Here is a 22,708-nt window from a genome sequence, read left to right on the forward strand (position 1 = left end):
GGAATTTTACATCAACCAGAGGTTGAACAAACAACCTTTATAAATATACATGGACAGGGCCTCCAGTCGTCAGCATCACCTATAGTGCCCTGACCACTATAAAACCCATGGCCTGTGTGTGCATCTGGTTTCAAATGTGAATTACATGAATAGGACATAGGTTTTTCCAATTTGGTTGTAAGATGTATCCAAGAAAGTGGAGGCACCAAGAGTCCAGGGGTCAGGGGATTCAGTGGTCAGTGCTATAAAAACATAGTCTGCTGGCTCTCCTGTCCAACCTGCTCTCCAATGTCTGCTCCCTGGACAATAAGTTGGACTGGAACCAGCCCCAGATATTGCAGCATAGTGGATCAGCATTGCAGGTGAAGAGATAATTAGCTAATTAAGTCTTGCATTGATTCTGCATTGATTTAAATACTATACTATTTGAATCACAAACTGTATATGGTCTATATACCTACTAGGGCTGTGTATTGGCAAGAATCTGGCGATACAATACATATCACAATACACATGTCAATACAATATACGATATATCCCGATACTGTAACAAAGACGATGTATTGTGATTATGTGTGTGTGTGTATGTATACAAACCTCTCGTATCTCGTTGTCGGTGTCAGCCATGTTCAGTGTCAATATTGAGCTGTGTAACAACAACCGCGAGAGTAGAGAATAACAGCTATCGCGTGGTGGCTTAAGCAGAGCTGCTTAAAGAGACAGTGTGCACCACAAAAGTAAGACACTGAAATTAATGTTTGCTCATAAATAATTAATAAAAAAATCGATTTGGTGACAACTTAAATCGTTTCCAGTATCCCCACATAAAATATCTCGATATTTCACAGATTCAATTTTTTCTTACACCCCTAATACCTACATCCGGTACATATGCATAAAACATTTATAACCACATCATTGTTTGATTTTCATGCTTTCTTGTGAATAAGAAATAATCCAGACAAATTGGGATGTGAGGTTCATCATAAAACACGTGTTTATTATTGTTTGTATCACATAGAGATATGGGTAGAAGGTGAGAAGTGACTGGAAATTATTTTGCTTCTTAAATTGCACCTGAAACTGAGACCTTAAGGCTTGGGTGGAGAAGCTGAGGGTGTGTTGCTCATGTTGTTTTGTCTGCAGAGAGAGGCCATCTCATCCAACAGAAAACCTGCTAGGAATGCTGGGAACTTCTACATGTCATTCATTCCTCAGCCTCGGCAACCACCATGGAGCTCCTCACACGTTTTGTTTATAATGGCCATGGGATGCCATTGTTTGGATTATGTGTAATGGCATTGGGGAAATGTGATATGAATGTGTGGAAAGTCTGACATAAGCCTGGAGAGAAGCACCTCATAACAGCCGCCCACTGTAAACACGCTGCTGCCTAGCTAACAGCAGGAAGGATGAAAACTTTCAGACACACAAATACTGACAACTCTCTGTGGATAAAACAGATGATTGATTATATCCCAATAAAAACAGGGATATAATCAAGACAGATTTCACTGCCTATAAGACACAACCACAGTCCAGGTTACAAGTGTGTAAACATTCAAGATAAGAGTATGCGATTTGCAGCTCTGTGGGGTGCAGCTAATCTCTGGGCATAGATGCCTTCTTAGCATCCATCTTATTTGTATTGATTGATTTCTTGGGTTCCTTCACATTTAGAGGAGCCAGCTGAGGGCACTTGGTTAGGTTTACAATGCACGAACATCTGGGGTGGAGACCACAAAGGTGACCCAGGAACCACCGGAGGGATTACCTCTCCTGACTCTGCTGGGAGTGTCGGGGGATTCCCCAGGAGGAACTGGAGGAAGTTATTGGATACACTGAGGTCTGAGCGTCTCTTTCACTCACTGTTGCTACCACAACCCTGATGGATGAAGTGGTTTGGAGGGTGGATGGACAGCTTTGGGCTTGGTCTCAAGCCTATTTTAGATGTTTAGATGTTTTTGGTGACCATCCAAACATCCCAAATGTCTAAAAAGAATATCTGAGGAACACCTTGAGGAGATTCCTATTAAATTGGATCAGATTTTGGTCATTAAAGGTTGCTGTGACCCCATTGAACATGTCTAGGATAATAAATCCAGAATCTGTCCACTAATTATGCCAAAACCTACAATAAATGAATGTAATCTGCAATGTGCTGTTGGATTTTGTGACCTGCTGCCAGCGCTGGAGGAGACGTCTAAGAAGCAACATCCGTATCCGTGCATGATCTCATGCCAATACAATCAGCTTTACCCTGTGTCATGCTGACTAAATGACAACAAATAACAATAATAACAATAAAAAAAACCTCCAGCAGCAAAACAAATGTGTATATGATGCACGTGGAAGTTTTTGTTTTGTTAAATGACACGCAAGTATGCAGCTTAACAGGGCTTCCACCAGCCACATTACTCACTGCATGAGCAACCTACTATTACTTATGCAATGAACAGGTATTAGGAGTTACATAGAATAGTGCGGAGATTAGTGCCACACTTCCTGAACTTCGGTTATGTTTATCCACAGGGTTTATATTTAGAACAAAATGGATGCCATTTTGAGTGGGTGTGTTTGTGGGTCTGTGTGTGTAAGTGCATGCTTATGTGTTTTTAAGTATGTCTTAAGAGAACAGTGTCTGCAGGTGAGTTAATGTTTATGTGTCATCATTGCTTTTCATTAGCATGCGGAGAATGTAAAGAGGCCTCAGACTCGTGTTAAAATGGCTCATTGATTCCCGCTGAGGGTAAAATGGAGCTACTGATTAACCTGACACCACAGACCGCACATAGAGGTCAGATAACAGCAGTAAATGTACATATTTATTGTCTCTATGTCCATCAGCAAACAGATCAAAACTGAGGAGTGAAAGCAAGACTTGTTCCATAAATGTTAAACATGCAGGACGTTGTTTAGCATTGCTGCTGACTACAGGAGGGAATCCTTGTAAATTGTGTTGAATTTGATTGATTATTGATTTGTTTTAAGACAAATCATTGTCTTTACCTAACCCCTGCTTACCCTGCTTTTAGCATCTTAGCTTGTTTGCTGTCCTGTGGCACCTTGTGATATACAGTGTTCGTTCAGGCCGTGTTTGCACATGCGTTTTTTTGATAGGTTTGATATGATAGGTACTATCATATGTTCCCCTTATTGGGGACCAAATGGGGTGTTTTTGAGAGGACATGTTGCAGATTTGTAGATAGCTAGAGATCCCGAAACACAGGAGGTCTCAAATAAACCGGCAAATTCCCTCTTCCTGGTGAACAAAGGTATCAAATACCAAAACCTATGAATCAATGAATGAGAATGCTACAGTTTAGTATTATTAACTCATGCCACCTCCTGTATCTATATAAACAGTGATTTATTGTCGCACTATGTTATTTACCTGGTAAAATCTGTAATAAACCATGGTGCCAGGCTCCATCTAAAATGGTCTCTTTCCAGAAACGTGCAGTAGTTGACAACATGACGTTTACTTCCTGTATGAACTTCTTTGTTCCTGCAGCACATTTAAAGTGACATGTCTGCATGTGTCACAGTGTAACAGGAAGTCATACATTTTTAAATAGTCAGCTCCACACCTTTTGTTAATGACTGTCCACAGTCAGTTGTTGTCTCGATGTCTTTGTTGTGACAACTTGACACCAACAAAACCATGGTTATGGTTAAATGGGGTTTAATGATTAATCCAAATTACTATTGTAGTTGAGGTCAGGTATAAATTTACACTGAGTTGACAAAAAAGCTCACATATGTTTATGGTGATGTAAAATATCCAAACAGCCTCTTTAAAGAAACAGTGAGGAAATTCTGTCTCCCCCTTCTGGCAGTAAGAATAATTACACAAAACCAATGCTGATGCATGTGTTAAACCTATGGTGAGGTGACCCCTCCATTGATGGGTAACACGGGATAAGAGCTGAGCTAACCCAGCTATAGGACCCAGTGAGAGTGAGTGAAAAGACAACGTCAACTGTGCGTTTAAGCACATTAATGGAGTAATACATTGGGAATGCAGACATGTTGAAATGTTTTTATTTAGTTATCATCGTAGGAATGTAACAGTCATTGTGCAGCAGGTTGTCACATGGAAGAAAAATGTGAGAACTGCATAAAGAATGTGAAGCCTGCTGAAATTCAAATGTATGAAATCAAGTTCTACAGACAAGAATCCAGTGTAAGTGTACACTTTAGTAATTAACAAAATAAATTATATAAAAAAAGTTTTTATATATTAAAACACAGCACAGATACACTCCAGGCTGTAATGTAATTAATTTATAGAAACAAATAGAAAAATAAAACAATAAATAAACCAGACAAAGTGGTGGAAATGTATCATGTTTTACAGACTGAGGCCTACAAGGATCTCTACAAGAATCTACAGTCACATTGGCTCCATCTTACTCCTCATGTGGGCGGTTTCCCCCACAGAAACTGTTTTTGTCTCTCTTACAATTCATCTTTTCAAACTGAGTATAACAGGTGTCGAAACTTTAGAAGCACTAAAGCGCCGCTGTTTTTTTTTGACCATTTTAATCTCTTTGTGGCAATCTCCACACTCAATAAAGCCATGTGACGTGCAGTACGGGAGTATGTGTGGGAGTAATAATAATAAAAACACACACAGAACGTGAGCCTTTTCAGGAAACATTGAGAATTGTGTTGAAAATCCTTTTAAATAGTCTGGACTCCTTTGTAACCCTGCCGCTTCTGATGACGTGCGAATCTGTTTCTCTTATACCTGCAACAACACACAACACATTAAAGTCGTCACTTTAGCGTCATTGTTCTGATATGTAGTTTAGAGATTATAATCTCTGGTTCAATGCTGGAGAAAGACGTTATGAACTAAAAAAGTAGACATCCAAATGCTGGCCCGAATTGTCAATGCCCTTGGTAGAGTACAAGAAATGATTTATAGGCTTTAAAAGGAATGAGATGAGTTACACTGCTCTGTCTTATTTAACTTAGAGGGAAGTCAAACAACTTTGTGGTCTGAGAAAATGGACAATATTGGCCTCTGAACATGGCTCAAGGTCTCATCACAAAGATATGGAGGCAACACTAGGCGAGAATACAAAAAAACTGCGTCATCTCATTTGATATTGATGAAAAGCAGGATCAGGACAACATTTCCAGGGACAATCTGTCTTTCTGCGAGAGATTTCTCCAGGGATTTGTAAAGGTGGAGAACATTCCCAACCTAGAGATGAGGCCTCTGCTTTAGGGCATGTGAAAGGGACTACTGCTACCTGGAAAAGAGTCACACCTGTTCCGGGGCCTCCTGTTCCGATCTGAGGCAGCTATGGTAGAAAACCAAGGGCCAGGTCCAAAATCACCCTCTACCTCCCACGACCCTTATATGATGGACTGGACAAACACCCTCTACCTCAGGCCACAGTTTTAATTCTACCTTATTATTACACACACACACACAAACGACAGCCTTACCATTTGCAGAAGAAGTACAGCGCTCCAGCCAGGCCTATTATCAGCAGGCTCACAAAGAAAATGGCGACAATTATTTGCTCTTCACTCATTGGCTGAACAACAAGCTCAGGAGTGCCACACCTGGGGCCGTAGAAGCCCTGCTTGCACCTGCAACCCAAAGAGGGGTCCTGCTTAATTATACATGAGGACGGACACACACACACACACACACCTGTACACACACATGTACACACACACACATGTGGAGGATCATACTTGCAGTGGTGTTCACTGATGTCCACCAGCAGCATGCACTGGCCGTTGTTCAGGCAGTAGTTGTCAAACGTGCTGTCACAGCTTTGAGTCGACCGCTTGGCCACATGAGGGCGCTCTGCTCCCAGTCCTGAAACAAGCAGCAACAAGAGGCGTGACTGGAAACTCTGCTCATGAACTAAGCTGCAAATTAAAACATAGAGCAGCTGTTGCTGTTGTCATTTAGTCCTTCTACTGTGTTATATTTTATACTTGCAAGAATAAAACATATTTAACCCTTAAATACTCAAATAACACCGCTTACAACAAAACAGATCATTTTGTTTTGACATCTAATCCAACACATTTGGTGTGATATTATGTTTTTTTTCAGGTTTTAAAACCTTTACATGAATGTGTTTCTATAAAGTGCCAGAAAAAATGCACAATGCCCAAGTGACACCTTTACGTCAGACTAAAATACTTTTAGTTTAAAATTGCAAAAAGAGAAAAAGCTAATCAATGCCTGAAGCAGCTACAATTTTTAAGTGTCATAACCTAATTTAATAGCACAATATTTCAATCATCTGCTGCATACCTGCAGTCAGAGAGGCGCTGTCCTGCAGTCGGAGTGAAACACTCTTGGTGAGAACATATGGCCAGATCAGCGTGACACCTGTTGAACAGAGGAACAACAAACATGTTTCATTATTATACTATGTAAGAGTGTAGGGAGTCCTGTGTAGCCATATTTTAATTTTTATAAGCACCGGTAGATATGCAGCCCGCTCAGAATGCACTGCATTTAATTTCATTTGAATAATTTTAGGTGCTCAAAATGATCCAAATAGGCTTATTAAAAAGGGTATTTATATTTATATGTAATATTATCCTATTCAGACATTCATTAACCCTTTGACCTAATTTCACTAGTCATCACAGACGACTGCAGCATGATGCACAGACCTGTGCAGGGTGTACCCCGCCTCTCATTGGATGGATGGATGGATGGATGGATGGACAATGTGAGGAATGAGGTTGCGAATAATTAGCTCCTCTGCCAGTTTTAGGCGGAGCGGCGTGGTTCAACTTGTGTTGTCTGGCCCACATGCCTGTACCAGCCTGCACAACCTTATATTGCACAGCATCTGCAGACGCCCACATTCCAGATAAAAAAAACACACAAATCTGGGTGCAAGATGTGTCTGGATATGACTCGCTATGAACCTGGTTAAACTTGCTGTAAAAGCTGCCAGTTTCTGTTTCCATGTGTTGTTATGGCTGCAGAGGGATGTTTCTCTGTTTTTAAGTATCGCAGTTGAGGCTGGTTGTTGGGTGTTTCTGATGTGGATGGTTGGTGTATAAAATACACACCATGCTGGACGTAGTGACAAAGTAACTGTTAGGGCCAGATTATATGTTTGATGTATGTATGTTATATTTAAGACCTGTTCTAATTTAAAATATACAAAAACTGTATAGTTGATCCTGTATTGTGCATGTACATTTTAGAAGGATCGGAACGAAGGAGAGCCGACGTGCTTGCAGCTGGAAGGTATATAGCTTTTTGATGTGGTCTGTGTACTATTGTAGACAGTGTGGATAATTGAGCTACATAGATATGAGTCAGAAAACCTAGGCTGCCTACACGAGGAAGTGACTGAATTTATTGGACGTATGACAGAAAATTTGCCACAACGGTAACTTTTATTTATATCGTAGGCAGTGACCCGCATGCTTTTAATACCAGTTTTATCTCATCACATGAGAACTGTGAAAGGCTCGGGCTGTTTTACTCTGTAAACATCACAGCTGCACGTAACTCTTTATCAAATGTAGTCAAGGGAGGAAAGGCTATCAGCTCAGACGGAGTCCCACAGACAGCCTGTTAATCACAACCCTCAGTCAAAATAAACCAAGGAATAAACCAACAAACACCAATCATCTTGGTATAATACACCTGCTTGATCATCAATAAGGGTAAATAACTGCACATTTAAAAATGCATGTCAGGACCTCTCACCTGTATGTTGTGACCCTCTGGAGGGACCTGACCCTTAGGTCGCATACCTTTGCCCTTATTAACTACACTAAGAGCAGTTTAAACTAAATCCACAATTAACAGCCATGATCTTTACAGCAGAATAATGAACCATATCTGATCTGTATTTTAAGTCATCAGGGTGATATTGCAGTGTAGTATGCTGCTTTTAATGCTAATAGGCTGCTGCTGCTGGCCACACCCCCTCACTGATATAGGCTAAATGTCATGGCTGAAAATGAGTCAATAGAACTAATATTGCTGTAATGAAAGCACGGTTCAACTGTGAAAGACTTTACCCAATTGTGACATCATAAGGGGCTACAAACAATAAATGGCTCGTTCAGACAGAGGAAGGAGACAAGAGTCTGATGTCATCAGATTTTAAGATTGACACATGATAAAAAATAATTTGTTTTTTTGATCAATATGTCTCCTTAAAATCCTTCTGAGCACTGAGGACGGTATTTATTAATTTCCTCTTAGTTTGTATTGGGACTTTAGAAGAATGATTCTGAACTAGGAAATGACAGAGCTGACCTGACCGCACATATTTGAAGTCATAAAGCTGCATTCATCATTTAATTGTCAACATCCTGCAGCATCCCTCAGGCTCTGGGCGTCAGCTCATTAAAATCCTGCATCTGTCTCAAAAACTTCCACCCTGGTTAGTTTCATGTGAAGAAACAGGCAGGTGACTTAGTTCTTACAGATTTTTAGATACTTTCACACACATTGAATTCAATACTCAGTTCTGAAATAAGACATTTTCATGCTTTAAGTTCACATAAAGAATGTAAAGCTACTGTGTCCATAAGTCAGTACTTTAAAGTAATAAATCAGGCTTACATTATATCATAATCTTGAAGCATTTTAACAGAGCAGATCACCTAAGCTACAACTTTGTTTGTGTTGCAACTGACCTGAGTTAAACTCCACACCTGAATTCTGCTATTTATTGTCTCTAAACGTCAAAATCATCCTGTGAAATGTAACAAAAAGTGTCTTACCGATCAGTGAGAGCAGTGCTGACGCTTTACTGTTTCCCATTTCAGAGTCGCTGACAGGGAGGCTCGGTCGTCTGACTTGTTGAGATAAGTGTTAGGTAAAGGAGCAGGCAGGAAGGCAGGCGATGCCTCTGCTGACAATGACGAGCAGTGGGCTTAGCGCTGCGGTCTGGGTGTGGTGACAGACTGCTGTAATTTATATAATTTCACCCTTCAAAGGTCCAAACACAAAGGCAGACCCTGCAGGCACGGGATAGTAAATGCTTGTACCCTGAGCCATCACTTTATCACTGAGACATCTCTTTACATGGAGGTCAGATCTTCATTTTGTTCAGATACAGGAATGAGTTGCACAAACACTCAGACACTCTAAATCCCTAATCCCTAATCCTGTAGGTGTTATCAGCAAATTATATAAGAATTATTAAGTAAGTATGATGGTTATGATTTCCCACTGCAGGAAATAAGACCATATAAATAATATTTAGGCTCATAGACTGTATACACAAAACAAATATTTACACAACATAAACGTAAATTGTCAAAATTCCACTGTGCTACTGGCATTAAAAGGATGGATCCACAGTGGGCGAGCTACTCGGCTAAAAAAGGTTTTTCAGCACTCTGACTAGAAACTGTTCAACTTCAAATTTACATGAAATAATCCAAAAAAAGTGTTAAGTAAAGTTAACCCTTTCTGTATCTTTTAAAACCTGTAAAAGCATTAGCATGTTAGCACTACCAGTTCCACATCATGGTTTAATAATAAAAATGACATTCTGCATGCAGTTAGTCCACGTTTAAAGCATTTGGTGACACTTTAGCTGAAGTCGCTCGACAGACACGATGATTTTTATAATCCACTGTTTCATGGCATCCAGTCACAGGGTGTCACCCAATGATAATGACTCATTTTTTCAAGTTCAGTTTGTCTGTGGATCAATGGGGATAATCCCTTCAAAGCAACAGGTTTAATTTATATTATTTATTCATATATTTATGTTTGTTCCAATGTAACCGGAGGAGCCTTAAAAATAATAAAACTATACGTTTTGTGTGTGTTTTTCAGCGTTCAGTTACACAAAACTCAAACAATGTGCAGAATCTTTTTCACACATTTATTACAAAACCTTAAATAAATTGAAAACTACAATAACTTAAATATTACAATAAATATTTGTTCTCTGCACTTAGACTTAAAGCATTTTCTTTTTCCAGTGAGTGACAGTGGTGGCAACAGTAATGAAGATGATGAAGAGGAGGATGAAGAGCAGCGAGCTGCAGTATTCACACCGAAGTCTCAGAAGGTACAGATTTAATGAGCGGGGCCGATTTTTTACATCTGAAAACAAACAAACATGTTAACTGTCAATCTAAATGTTATTATAACATTAAACTGTGTTTTTCCATAGTTCATGCAGAGAGCATCTCACCTCTTGTAGGCACAGCAGTAAATCAGAATGGCCAGGAGGATGATGACCATGATGACCCCGAAGCTGATGCCGATCAGCTCCTCCCACTCAGGCTGGGTGCGCGTGGATTCAGTGAAGAACATGCAGCGCTGCCCGCTGTATGAAGCAGCACAGCTGCAGAGCAGAGAGGGGAGGAATGCATTACAAACACGAGCCAACATGGAGAATATTTTTCATTGACACCATCCAGGTTCTTTTATAAACAGACATAATGTGTTTATGGCTCATAAAAAAACTTACATGCAGAAAGGTTTTTCACTGTCTTGAGGATATATGCACTTGCCACCGTTTTGACAGAAATTTTCATGTTCGCTTTCACAGGATCTGTGCACACGCTGGACTTGAGGTTCCGCCACGCTGCCTGCACAAAGAGAGAGAGAGAGAGAGGCGGATTAGTGCTGCAGAAATGTAATGAGAAAATAATCAAACACAATAACATGAAGTTTTTCTGCCTAAGATTAATTCTCATCAATACATCGGTTAGTTATTGAGTGACAAAACTAGGTGGTAATGACAAATGACATTATAAGAACTATATGGAACCCTTACTGTTGCTGAGCTGCGTGGTCAGAGTTGCATTGGGAGCTGCTGTGGTGAGAAGTACAGATTGTCCTGTTTGTGTCAGGAGAAGCAGCACAGCAGCTGCTGAGAAGAAGGCTGGAAGGAAAGAACAGAAAAAAATATGATGATGAGCTGCTACTGTGATACTTAAAGAGTCAAAACCAGCTTTATTGTCAATACTGCCCCACAACATATAACTTAAATATAAGGTATAAAAAGAATATGGCACAGTGTATAAGGTACAAGTTAACAGTGCAAAACTGTGCAGTTATGTCACAGATGTAAACAGTCCAGAGTGAGATGCTTATTAATAAGAAATGTTACCTCTCTGCAGGTACGTCTGTCCCTGGGTAAACATCCTGTCGTCTGATAGTGATGATGATGTGGTGATGTGCTCAGCTCCTTCTGTCTTCACAGTGTAACCCACAACAGGCTTCCACTGAGCTTTTATACACTTTCACCTGAAGAATTTGTTTGGAAAAAAATGAAAGGTATTTCCTTCTCCACCTGCATCATTTCCTTCATTTGCAGTGACTCTCTACATGCAGAGACAAAGTCTGGAGCGTAATGGGGGCACGTGATCGCCTAAAAGCGAGCTTATTCTTTGGAAGTGCCCAAACAAGCCCTTTCACTCAGCTGCATGCCTGCGCTTCCCTTCCAGCTTTCAGAAGTTGCTTCACTGCTGATTAAAGGCGTTGGGTAACTCTTTTCACAGCGACGGAAATCACTTTTTGGCAGACAATCACTTTTTTGGCACAACACCGGTCCATCAGGAATCATCCCGAATCTCCAGATGAGCCTCTCCGGGCCTGGGATGTTTCATTCAATGAAAAATGCATGAAAATACATCCATGGTTGATTCATTTGTAAATTGAAATAACTGTCACTTGTGGACTTCCTGGAACATGTTGTGAAACATGTCACCTTGGCAACCCTGTGATGTTTTAGTGCAGCGCAGTTTGACCTGAATCTGAAACTTTATTTAACTCCATCAGCCCAACAGTGACGTCTATTCCCTGTCCTTAAACCCTTATATTAAAGCATTTATTTTAATGCTATAAACAGCGCACCAACAATAACAGATTAAATGACACACAATATTAAATATATTTTATCACAGATGCTTTCATTTTTTATGATGACTGCAGTTTTTAGTTCTATAGAAAGTCTATATATATAAAGGTTTCTTAATCTTAATCTTAATAACCTTAAACCAGCTCATAGTACACTGTAAAAACATTTAAATAAACACCCTGAGAAGCAAATGCCCCCATGAATGTCAAAGATCAAATGAGAAATTGAAGTATTGGCACAGAATCATTTTGCATTTATTATTCCTTTTTTTATCCTCCAATGAACCAAACCAACCTCAGTAGAAAAAATAGTAAATTTAAACTCTTAAAAAGTGAAATCTGAAACAAATAACTTGAATAAATAAATAAATATAAACACAGTACATGTCAAGTAGTTTTTGTCCAGCAGGTATGCAGCTTGATTATGGTGTATAAATAAAAGTGTCCCACATGTTGGCATGGTTTGCTCATAAATAAATACATGTATGTCTGTATGCTCTGCAGCATTCATTAAGAAAATGGCTTTTTTTTACTGTGTTTAATGCATCAGTGCATTTCTGGCAGCAGTCACAGTGTTCCTCATCAGCATGGCGACCGTCATTGGGCCCACACCTCCGGGAACAGGAGTGATAAAAGCTGCTTTCTGCTTCACTCCTATAACACATCGAATAAGCCGTTGAGCAACTTATTTCGTTTCCAGAGAACTGCAGCAAACAGGAAAAGCTTCATCTTGAATCTAGTTTCGGTAGAAACTAAATCCATTCATAAAAACAAATACGACATTTAATTTACCCTCAAAATCCACATCGCCGATGAGCCGCAGCTTCCCTGTTTTAGGGTCAGGGATGCGATTTATGCCCACGTCGATGACTGCTGCACCTTCTTTGACCATATCAGCTGTGATGAGCCCAGGAACGCCTGGAGACAGAGGAGAACTACTTTGTGTATAGTGTTGGCTATTGAACTCTGTCAGTACCACAGAGCACCAGTGCACCATGTCTGGTTCTATTTATCCAGGTAACATTATACCCAAATGTTCAAAGACACTCGCCACTGGCAGAACTGATGCAGTGAATCAAAGAAGACATCTTAGGGAAAAATGCTTTATATAGATTTGTTGGGGGGTCTTGTTTTTGTGGCTTTGATGAGTGCCCACTTCGGGTAGCCACACGGGTAGGGCCACATGAAGGCCCTGCAAACATGTGGCTACCCGAAGTGGACACTCATCAAAGCCACAAAAACAAGACCCCCCAACAACAAGAAGAAGGACAACACCAGGCGGAGAAAGAACATCTCCATTCCATATGTGTCAGGAGTATCAGAGAAACTCCGCAGGATCTTCAACAACCATGACATCCCGGTCCATTTCAAACCTATGACAACACTGAGACAGAGACTGGTTCAACCGAAGGATAAGATTCCCAGGGAGAAACACAGCAATGTGATATATGCAGTCCAGTGCAGTGAGGAATGCTCTGATCTGTACATTGGAGAAACTAAACAACCACTCCACAGAAGAATGGCTCAGCACAGGAGAGCCACCTCTTCAGGACAAGACTCAGCTGTTCACCTCCACCTCAAAGACAAAGGACACTCCTTTGAGGACAACAACGTTCACATTTTAGACAGGGAGGAAAGGTGGTATGAAAGAGGAGTTAAGGAAGCCATCTATGTTAAGCTGGAAAAACCTTCCCTTAACAGAGGTGGTGGCCTCAGACATCATCTTTCTACCACATACAATGCAGTGATTCCATCCATTCCCAGGAAGTTTGCACATACTCACAGCAAGAACAAAGGGCTGTCAACCAGTCCCCCTCCGGCAGTTTCATAGTCGTTAGCCAGTCGTTAGACACACCTGGCCCAGTCAGCCAGAACATCACAGGTAAGTATGGAAACATTTAGTGCTATTGTTTTTAATTTTTTTTTTAAGTTTTACCCAGACCCACCCACATAGGTCTGTAACCACATATAAACCATGTTTCCCCACCAAACAGTTAGAACTGATGAAGCTGCTTGGATGAGCAGCGAAACGTCTTCTAGAAAACTCTACAAGTCCAGACGCCTTGCTTCAATCTTCTCTACGTTTCCCCAACCATTTGATGATTTTATTATTTTCTCAAGAGAAGCAAAATCTTGGTTTTTAGAAAACCAGAGTTGTACACACTGACATTATTATTTCAATATTGCTAGTACCTGTGTACGTTTTATTAATCAGGTATTGAACACGTACTCAGGATGCATAACCACTTGCACTTTACTGTATACAAGTTGGTGAATGATTATTATGACTAATAAATAGAAATATGTTTTAGCTGTTTTTTTATGTATATAAAATATATATATATATATATATATATATATATATATATATATATATATATACACACACACAGATGTTCTTAAATTTCCTCCTATGATTATAAGTATGATGTCTGATGTGGTTGTTGTAGTGGGACTACAGATGGAAATTAGCTTGTGAGCTACAATCTGGTATAAGCATCTCTGTTCTTTTGAGCTTAATGTTATTGTACATTGTCCCAATAAATAAACTCAAACTCCAAAAAAAAAAATTGCACGGTTGCTTGGTTAAAAGGCATCTGCAGCCACCCTGATGCTTCTCTTCAAAGTTCTAAACAAAAACAGAGAGATCTCAGTTCTGGAGGTTCCCTTAAGTTATGATAACAAAATCACTGAACTGCAGAGCACCTTCTCCTTTCTGCAGCAATCTGTGAACACCATGAAAAAACACACTCCAACCATGACTTGTTGCATATCTAAGCTAACCCCCTGAGCTTACTGAGTGTACAAGGCAGGAAGTTAGTTGAGTTATACAACTGCTCCCCAAATTCACCTTTGCATCCCTACAGCATTATGTTACCACAGAGTCTTTCGACAGAGCTGCTGCCCTGTGGTGATTAATGGCCTCACATTCCAACTGCCACAGATCGCTATTGTTCTTGAAGGAAGCTGTAATCCGTGACTGTGATGAGGCAGAGTAACAGATAAATATACGGAAGCAGTGATGTTGATTATTTTCACAATCCCTATCTGGTTTTTGCAATACCAAGCCACACACACTTATTCCTTTTATGCCAGTTAAAGCACAAGGAAACCATCTGAAAATGTAAAACAATAAGAATGGAGACAATGCAGTGATTTGAAAGTCAAAATGATGATTACTCAGATTACATTTGATCTAATGTGTTTATACTGGCTGTGCTATTTACACACACTGAAAATTAGAACGCAGTATTTTACTCTAAATGAGAAATTGCACAGTTTTCTGTGATTAATTTACGATGAATAACCACTTTTCCTTCTCAAAACCTTTGTACAGTATCTGGAATGGTTCCACATGTTGTGATGTCATAGGTTATTATGCAAAGCCACACAGGAAGGACCGCTCTGGTAATTTTTTAAATATTTATAAATGATGTAGAGAAGATTGAAGCAAGGCGTCTGGACTTGTAGAGTTTCAAGTCCAGACGCGGAGAGTGAAGAGAGAGTGAATATCTCATTGTATCTTACATACAGTGGGGAAAAAAAGTATTTAGTCAGCCACCAATTGTGCAAGTTCTCCCACTTAAAAAGATGAGAGAGGCCTGTAATTTTCATCATATGTATACCTGAACTATGAGAGACAAAATAAGAAAAGAAAATGTAGAAAATCACATTGTAGGATTTTTAATGAATTAATTGGTAAATTCCTCAGTAAAAGAAGTATTTGGTCACCTACAAACAAGCAAGATTTCTGGCTCTCACAGACCTGTAACTTTTTCTTTAAGAGGCTCCTCTGTCCTCCACTCGTTACCTGTATTAATGGCATCTGTTTGGAGTCGTTATCAGTATAAAAGACACCTGTCCACAACCTCAAACAGTCACACCCCAAACTCCACTATGGCCAAGACCAAAGAGCTGTCAAAGGACACCAGAAACAAAATTGTAGACCTGCACCAGGCTGGGAAGACTGAATCTGCAATAGGTAAGCAGCTTGGTGTGAAGAAATCAACTGTGGGAGCAATTATTAGAAAATGGAAGACATACAAGACCACTGATAATCTCCCTCGATCTGGGGCTCCACGCAAGATCTCACCCCGTGGGGTCAAAATGATCACCAGAACTGTGAGCAAAAATCCCAAAACCACACGGGGGGACCTAGTGAATGACCTCCGGAGAGCTGGGACCAAAGTAACAAAAGCTACCATCAGTAACACACTGCGCCGCCAGGGACTCAAATCCTGCAGTGCCAGACGTGTCCCCCTGCTTAAACCAGTACATATCCAGGCCCGTTTGAAGTTTGCTAGAGAGCATTTGGATGATCCAGAAGAGGATTGGGAGAATGTCATATGGTCAAATGAAACCAAAATAGAACTTTTTGGTAAAAACTCAACTTGTCGTGTTTGGAGGAGAAAGAATGCTGAGTTGCATCCGAAGAACACCATACCTACTGTGAAGCATGGGGGTGGAAACATCATGCTTTGGGGCTGTTTTTCTGCAAAGGGACCTGGACGACTGATCCGTGTAAATGAAAGAATGAATGGGGCCATGTATCGTGAGATTTTGAGTGAAAACCTCCTTCCATCAGCAAGGGCATTGAAGATGAAACGTGGCTGGGTCTTTCAACATGACAATGATCCCAAACACACCGCCCGGGCAACAACGGAGTGGCTTCGTAAGAAGCATTTCAAGGTCCTGGAGTGGCCTAGCCAGTCTCCAGATCTCAACCCCATAGAAAATCTTTGGAGGGAGTTGAAAGTCCGTGTTACCCAGCGTCAGCCCCAAAACATTACTGCTCTAGAGGAGATCTGCATGGAGGAATGGGCCAAAATACCAGCAAAAGTGTGTGAAAACCTTGTGAAGACTTACAGAAAACGTTTGACCTCTGTCATTGCCAACAAAGGGTATATAACAAAGTATTGAGATGACATTTTGTTATTGACCAAATACTTATTTTCCACCATAATTTGCAAATAAATTCTTTAAAAATCCTACAATGTGATTTTCTGGATTTTTGTTTCTCATTTTGTCTCTCATAGTTGAGGTATACCTGTGATGAAAATTACAGGGCTCTCTCATCTTTTTAAATAGGAGAACTTGCACAATTGGTGGCTGACTAAATACTTTTTTCCCCCACTGTATAATGACAATAAAGATATTCAATTCTATGCCAAATTTCATAGGTCAATTATTAATTTAAAACTAGATAATATAATTTAATATAAGCTGAGGAAACATGGTTTGACCGCTGGTTGGGAGTTTCAATTGTATGACACTAATTGTGCAAATGACGACTGATGAGTACTGCACCCTTAAGCTGACAGATGTGCTACAAAACCCTCAGCTTGGTTTTTACCATTTTTTTAAATGACATGTCCCTCGTTGGGTTAAATACCTGCAGCTGCGATGATGATATCAGCCAGACTGGTCAGCTCTTTCAGCTGCTCCCTCGGTGTACACCTGTGGGCAATGGTCACTGTGGCATCCCCTGAAAGGAACAAAAATGTTCAGTCGTCACGAATAAATGTCTGTTTGGAACATAACTACCAGTGAATGTCATCAATGTCTACTTTTGACATTGATGGTTTTATTAAGAGTGGATGTTTCAAAGATCTCCTAAGGCGTAAAGGCCTGCATTCCATCGATTTCTGTCCAGGTGCAAGTAGGTTTAAAAAAAACACAGTTTGGTCAAATTGTGGGCAGAAAACATATGTTTCAATTAATTTGATTGCATCTATCTATTTAATTTAACATAAGATGTGACAGAATTATTATTACAGTCAACAAATTCATGTATTTTGAGTGTGCCGGTGTTGCAGTGAAGATGACTGATGTTGTCGGTTATTACACAATGAGGAAAACCCAGCATGATACAAACTCCAATGTTGATCTGAAATGTGTGAGGACACCCTGCATAGTCACGGATCAACTGGGAACAGAAATGCTGATGTGGAGCAAGATTGAAAAAAAAAACAAAGTGTCAGGGATTCTGAGAAGAAGCAGAAGAAGGAAAAGGCGAGTCACAGCATGTCAGCCTTGCAGGTTGAATACCTGATGAAATCTGTGCTCACTTGTATTAGGTGTGCTGTGGGTCACAGTGTGGGGGTTTGACTTCCTCTTGGGGCCAGCAAAAGGGGGGCTGTTCAGAGAATAACGACCTTTTTTGATGTTAAGGATCTGTCTCAGGACCTGTTCTCTAGATCAGTGGTCCCCAACCACCGGGCCGGGGACCGGTACCGGTCCGTGGGTCATTTGGTACCGGGCCGCACAGAAAGACTGAGCAAAACATATATTATTCATTATCTGAGTCTGAAAGCTGTTTCATTTATAAATCGATCAGATTCATCCGCCTGTGCCTTTAAGCACCTGCCCAGACGCTTGTCTCGGTCACGGGATACGGAACCCCAAAATTAAGCCCACAAGCAGCAAAAATGAATAAAAAACAAACGTCTTTGGAGAGCTTCTTCGGAAAGGGGAAAAGGCCTAACGAGGAGACAGAAGAAGAGGAGCCTACCCCTTCAAAGAAAAAGAAACCCGCATTTAAAAGACTATATCAGGAGTCCTATTTAAAATACGGATTTATTGCAACAGGTGATTCTCACACACCAAGTCCGCTCTGAGTGATGTGGCGACAGACTCGCAAATGAGGCAACGAAGCCTTCAAAACTGCGAGACCGAGCACCCTGCATTAAAAGACAAGCCATGGAAGAAAACATGAACAAGAACGACTGAAGCAATTAATGACGGCCAAAACAAAATTACGGAGTGGACTGGACATAAGAAACACACTTCGGGTGTCATGTCTCCCATTATCCCTAGATGGGACCGCCTCATTGCTGGGAAAGTGAGAATTTTTTTTTTTCTGTGCCGGTCCGTGAAAGTATTGTTTTACATGATACCGGTCCGTGGTGCAAAAAAGGTTGGGGACCGCTGCTCTAGATAGTGTGGCAGAACAGGACCAGACCAGACCAGACCAGACCACTTGATATTGGGATTTTCATGGCGTGCAAGTGTGAGTGAGTTAGTTACACCTTGCTGTACTTAGACAAGTCAAGCATATCTTATTGCTTCATCTACACATGCAATGCCATTCCCAATCCTATCCCTTCTTCCTGAAGCCTTATAAGGACTTCCAGTGCCTGTATTCTTCCCTCCACACGCCCTCTTTTCTTCTTTCTTTCCAGCAGGGTGTGCAGCAGCATTTTTCTTTTGTTTGATTAAAAAGTCATTAAAGCCTTAATTTATTGGTTATGACTGGACAAAAGAAAAAATTCCTTCAGGGAAACCAAGATGGTGCAATATTACTTTCCTACATCCAACCATCTGCCAAGCATAATGCAATGCTGACACATGCACACACACATTCTTACCCCCAGGTCGTTCATGGTTGCGATCGGTGTGCAGCAACATTGCGATTGGCATTCCAACATTTTTGGAGCGACCTGCGACAAGGACATTCTTTCCCACAGTCTCAATACCTGCATAAACATAGTTCCAGGAGAAAACGTTTGATTTGAATGTACTGCAGGTAGCCAAACTGTCAGCTTAACTCGGACTTAACTGGAAAAAACAGCTATCAAATGATCAGCCTGACAGCTTGGCTCCACTGTGTCTGTGTGAATGTTGACGTCGATAAACAGTTTTACTTTTTGGAATAAATACACATGGAAGGTGTCAGCTCATGTTGTCAGCTAATAGCTCAGAGCTTTAATTGTTGTACGGCTGTGAACAATAAAGGTGCTTCAAGCCGAAAAGCAAAGTGGATGGTGACCACAGTTTGAAAAGATGAACACACAGCAGTATATTTAGGGAAGTTAGGTGGAAACAAAGCTGCTGGATGTGCAAAGAAAAAGTTAACTAAACAATCAAATTGGATCAAATTGACCTGGCCCCCAAATGTTTTTTGGAATTCAGAAGAAGCAGCTCATGCTGTTCAAGGAGAGTGGACGGAAATTCCACTGAAACCATGTCAGAGCTGACAGCTAATCAGTTTGAGGAGGGGTATTTCAAATATTTTCTGAGGGCTGACAGTGAAAGGAGCAACAATGCCGTTTAAAAAGCAGAGCAATCATGACCTCCATAAATGCTACATCCAAAAAATGAAAGGTAGATATTGTCAAGGTCCATCACATCCATCACTGACAGCATCTCCAGTATGCAATAATAACCAAAGGCAAGTAAATCTCTACAGGTGTAGAGCCAGATTTGAATAAAAGCTCAGTTTATGAATAACAGCACCCTCCTCTGGAAATGACCAACAAGATATATGCCATGACAGCAAGTTTCCATTTTTTTTTGGCATCTCAGTCGTGCCAAAATTAAGTCATCTTGCAGGAACTAGTCCCAGTATTTTATTTTAATTTAACACTATCTGCTCAACTGAAAGAAACATGTGTTATTAGACTTCCACATATTTCATGGGAATACAAAATTAAGGCCTGGTGCATTAGCACAGTGGACATAGTTTAGGTGGAAGAAGGATTTAAAGCACCATCTAGTGGCCCAGGCCCGTAAGGATTGGGCATATAGAGGGTGCCCATCTCTTGTTTTTTTCTTAAGGGTTAACTACTGTATAAACTATACACATTTCACAGCTAGGGTGTATTAAGACAACAATTAATTCAGCTCATGTTAGGTAAATGAGGTGATGAAGATTGTGGTAGCTTGCCTGCTCTTTTGATGATCTCCCATACAGCTGCGGGTGTGGCAGGTACCATGGATCTCTGGTCAAGGCAAAGCTTCCCGATATTCACGATGTGGAAGCCATCTACATCCTTCTCTGGAGCGATGGCGTTACACACTGCACGCTCATTGATGTGCTCTGAAGATTGGGAACAACAGCTGCTCAGTGTTTATTCTAGCATAGGCCAGGAACTTATCAATCACCCAACAGACTGCACTGTACAGCCCAGTTAACATTGGTTTAGTCTGATGTCAGCTGTGGCACCTTTGTTTACCTGGAAGTGGCAGCTGCACCAAGAGGCCACTGACCCTCCAATCACGGTTCATCTTGTCAATGAGCTCCAGTAACTCCTCCTGGGACACCGAGCTAGGCTTCATCACAGTGTCACTGGAAATACCTGGAGAGCACATCATAATGTCATAATGTAGCATGACTTTACACCACATTACACTCAGAATGTGTTCATTCATGTGTATCAGTATTTACATGCATGCTACAAAAAATGTCAGGTACATGTTTGTTTGTTGATCAGCATGATGCACGTTATGCATAGAGTGCGCTCATATCTGACCCAGAATGCTGGCTGCCCGGGTCTTGTTCTTGACGTAGGTACGACTCGCTGGGTCGTCCCCTACTAAGACCACTCCTAGATGAGGTCGCATGTTGCCCTGAGCTACCAGGTCTTCCACATCACGCTGGATTTCTCTGTGGATCTGACGAGCCAGTTCAGTCCCCGAAATCACCACAGCAGCATGTCTGAACAGGGGTAAAGACAAAAATGAATGCACATTAGTTCAACATAATTTCTTGTATATATGTACTGTTATTTCAATATATAATTTTGAGATTAGGATTCTTCTCTGCCCTTTATTTGGTTTCCCATTAAAAGGTAGCATGTTAAAAGTAACTTCTTACCCAGCAGTATGTCATTTACAGTTGCCAGTAGCAATTTCATTACCCATCAATGTGCTGATCAGTAAAGTTTACTTTGTCCTACACTGATTATTCTTCTAAAGAAAAAAAAACAAACATTTATTTATAACTACTGGATTATGGAAACTGAATTACTTAGCTGCAATAAATATATATTATATTATATATTATAATTTTTATATTTTAAGGTTATTCAATTGAAATTGGCTTGACTTTTGCACTTTGCCGCATTACGACCAATCCTCCCGATTTACGGTAAAAAAAACATCTGTTTACGTTGAAACCCGTGATGTCATTACGTAAAAAAACAGTAGCGCGTTATACTTTGCTGAGGTTAGTACAAACAAAATACCTTTAATTAAAGTGGCCGTTAGAGAATAATGAAAGGCTGAAAGCTAATTATTAAAAAAAGGTTAAAATTATATGAAACCAGCACAGTTTGAGGGTCTGGTTAGACACACCCACCGGAAACATGAATACCAAACTACGTTAGCTAAAGTAATTAACTCAAGTAACGGATTGACGTTACTTTACGCACCGGAACACAGGTGTACAGATGTATTTGTGTTTATGAAATGTTGTGATTATATGACAGACCCACGTGTTAACGTTCTTAGTTGATTAACGGCCATATAAAGTCAATATTAGCTACTAAGTGTAGCTAACCGTCCTCCTTACAGATGCAGCAGCTAGCATCACAGATGCACTCTGTTCAGCTACAACCGGCAAAAACTGCACCGCGGTGAATTATGTAATTCAGACACATCTGTTTACAACATTGACGGTTTCAGTACATCTGCAAACGGCATCCTACCTAAAGGTACGTCCGCTAAACCTGCCCTCTCTGCCATGACCGGTGAAAACTGCTGTCAATCACCATCCTCGGACACGTGACGGTACACACACACACGCCTTCACCGGTCCTGGAGCGTCGCTCAAAGTGTATTTAAAAAGAAAAAAAAACAGCTCGCTTTTTAAACGTACTGCCGTTTACCTCGTCGCCGACTGATGTACGTGCCTCCTCTGACTCTCGCATTTTCTGTGCATCCGCAGTTTGGCCCTGCAGCAGCGATGGTGTAACGTTAGAGGGCTATAAATCCTGAAGGAGGAGCGTAGCGGTGAAACAGAGGCCGCCATGTTTGTGTGCGTGTGGCGTTAGTGCGTGCGTGTGCGCAGATAGTATGCGCGTGCACAATAAGAGGGGGACGGGGACGGGAAGCAGCATGGCAGCGTGTATAATCTGATGA

The 22,708-nt window shown here is 40.8% G+C and overlaps 3 protein-coding genes across 5 annotated transcripts; all 3 read right to left on the minus strand.

Moving 5' to 3' along the window:
• Nucleotides 1-4,494: 4,494 nt before the first annotated feature.
• Nucleotides 4,495-8,951, minus strand: LOC114442094 (proepiregulin-like). Its single transcript, XM_028415379.1, has 5 exons — nt 8,746-8,951; nt 6,293-6,370; nt 5,719-5,845; nt 5,464-5,610; nt 4,495-4,753 (listed from the first exon to the last, which is right to left on the minus strand). Exons 1-5 carry the CDS (start codon nt 8,783-8,785, stop codon nt 4,687-4,689), a joined length of 459 nt encoding a protein of 152 aa, XP_028271180.1. The 5' UTR covers nt 8,786-8,951; the 3' UTR covers nt 4,495-4,686.
• Nucleotides 8,952-9,846: 895 nt separating this feature from the next.
• epgn (epithelial mitogen homolog (mouse)) lies at nt 9,847-11,341 on the minus strand. Its single transcript, XM_028414476.1, has 5 exons — nt 11,100-11,341; nt 10,764-10,871; nt 10,455-10,575; nt 10,176-10,328; nt 9,847-10,084 (listed from the first exon to the last, which is right to left on the minus strand). The coding sequence occupies exons 1-5, from the start codon at nt 11,131-11,133 to the stop codon at nt 10,030-10,032; spliced, it is 471 nt and encodes a 156-aa protein (XP_028270277.1). The 5' UTR covers nt 11,134-11,341; the 3' UTR covers nt 9,847-10,029.
• Nucleotides 11,342-12,044: 703 nt separating this feature from the next.
• On the minus strand, nt 12,045-22,613 carry mthfd2l (methylenetetrahydrofolate dehydrogenase (NADP+ dependent) 2 like). 3 transcript variants are annotated; one of them, XM_028414358.1, is made up of 8 exons: nt 22,456-22,613; nt 21,100-21,284; nt 20,803-20,925; nt 20,514-20,666; nt 19,216-19,323; nt 17,241-17,333; nt 12,641-12,766; nt 12,045-12,502 (listed from the first exon to the last, which is right to left on the minus strand). In XM_028414358.1, the coding sequence occupies exons 1-8, from the start codon at nt 22,596-22,598 to the stop codon at nt 12,387-12,389; spliced, it is 1,047 nt and encodes a 348-aa protein (XP_028270159.1). In that variant the 5' UTR covers nt 22,599-22,613; the 3' UTR covers nt 12,045-12,386. The 3 variants fall into 3 exon arrangements, with proteins under 3 accessions (XP_028270159.1, XP_028270158.1, XP_028270157.1); XM_028414357.1 differs by having other exon boundaries at nt 22,446-22,584; XM_028414356.1 differs by having other exon boundaries at nt 22,276-22,514.
• Nucleotides 22,614-22,708: the final 95 nt, after the last annotated feature.

This window comes from Parambassis ranga, chromosome 9 (genome assembly GCF_900634625.1).
Source record: "Parambassis ranga chromosome 9, fParRan2.1, whole genome shotgun sequence".
Taxonomy (NCBI): Eukaryota; Metazoa; Chordata; class Actinopteri; family Ambassidae; genus Parambassis; species Parambassis ranga.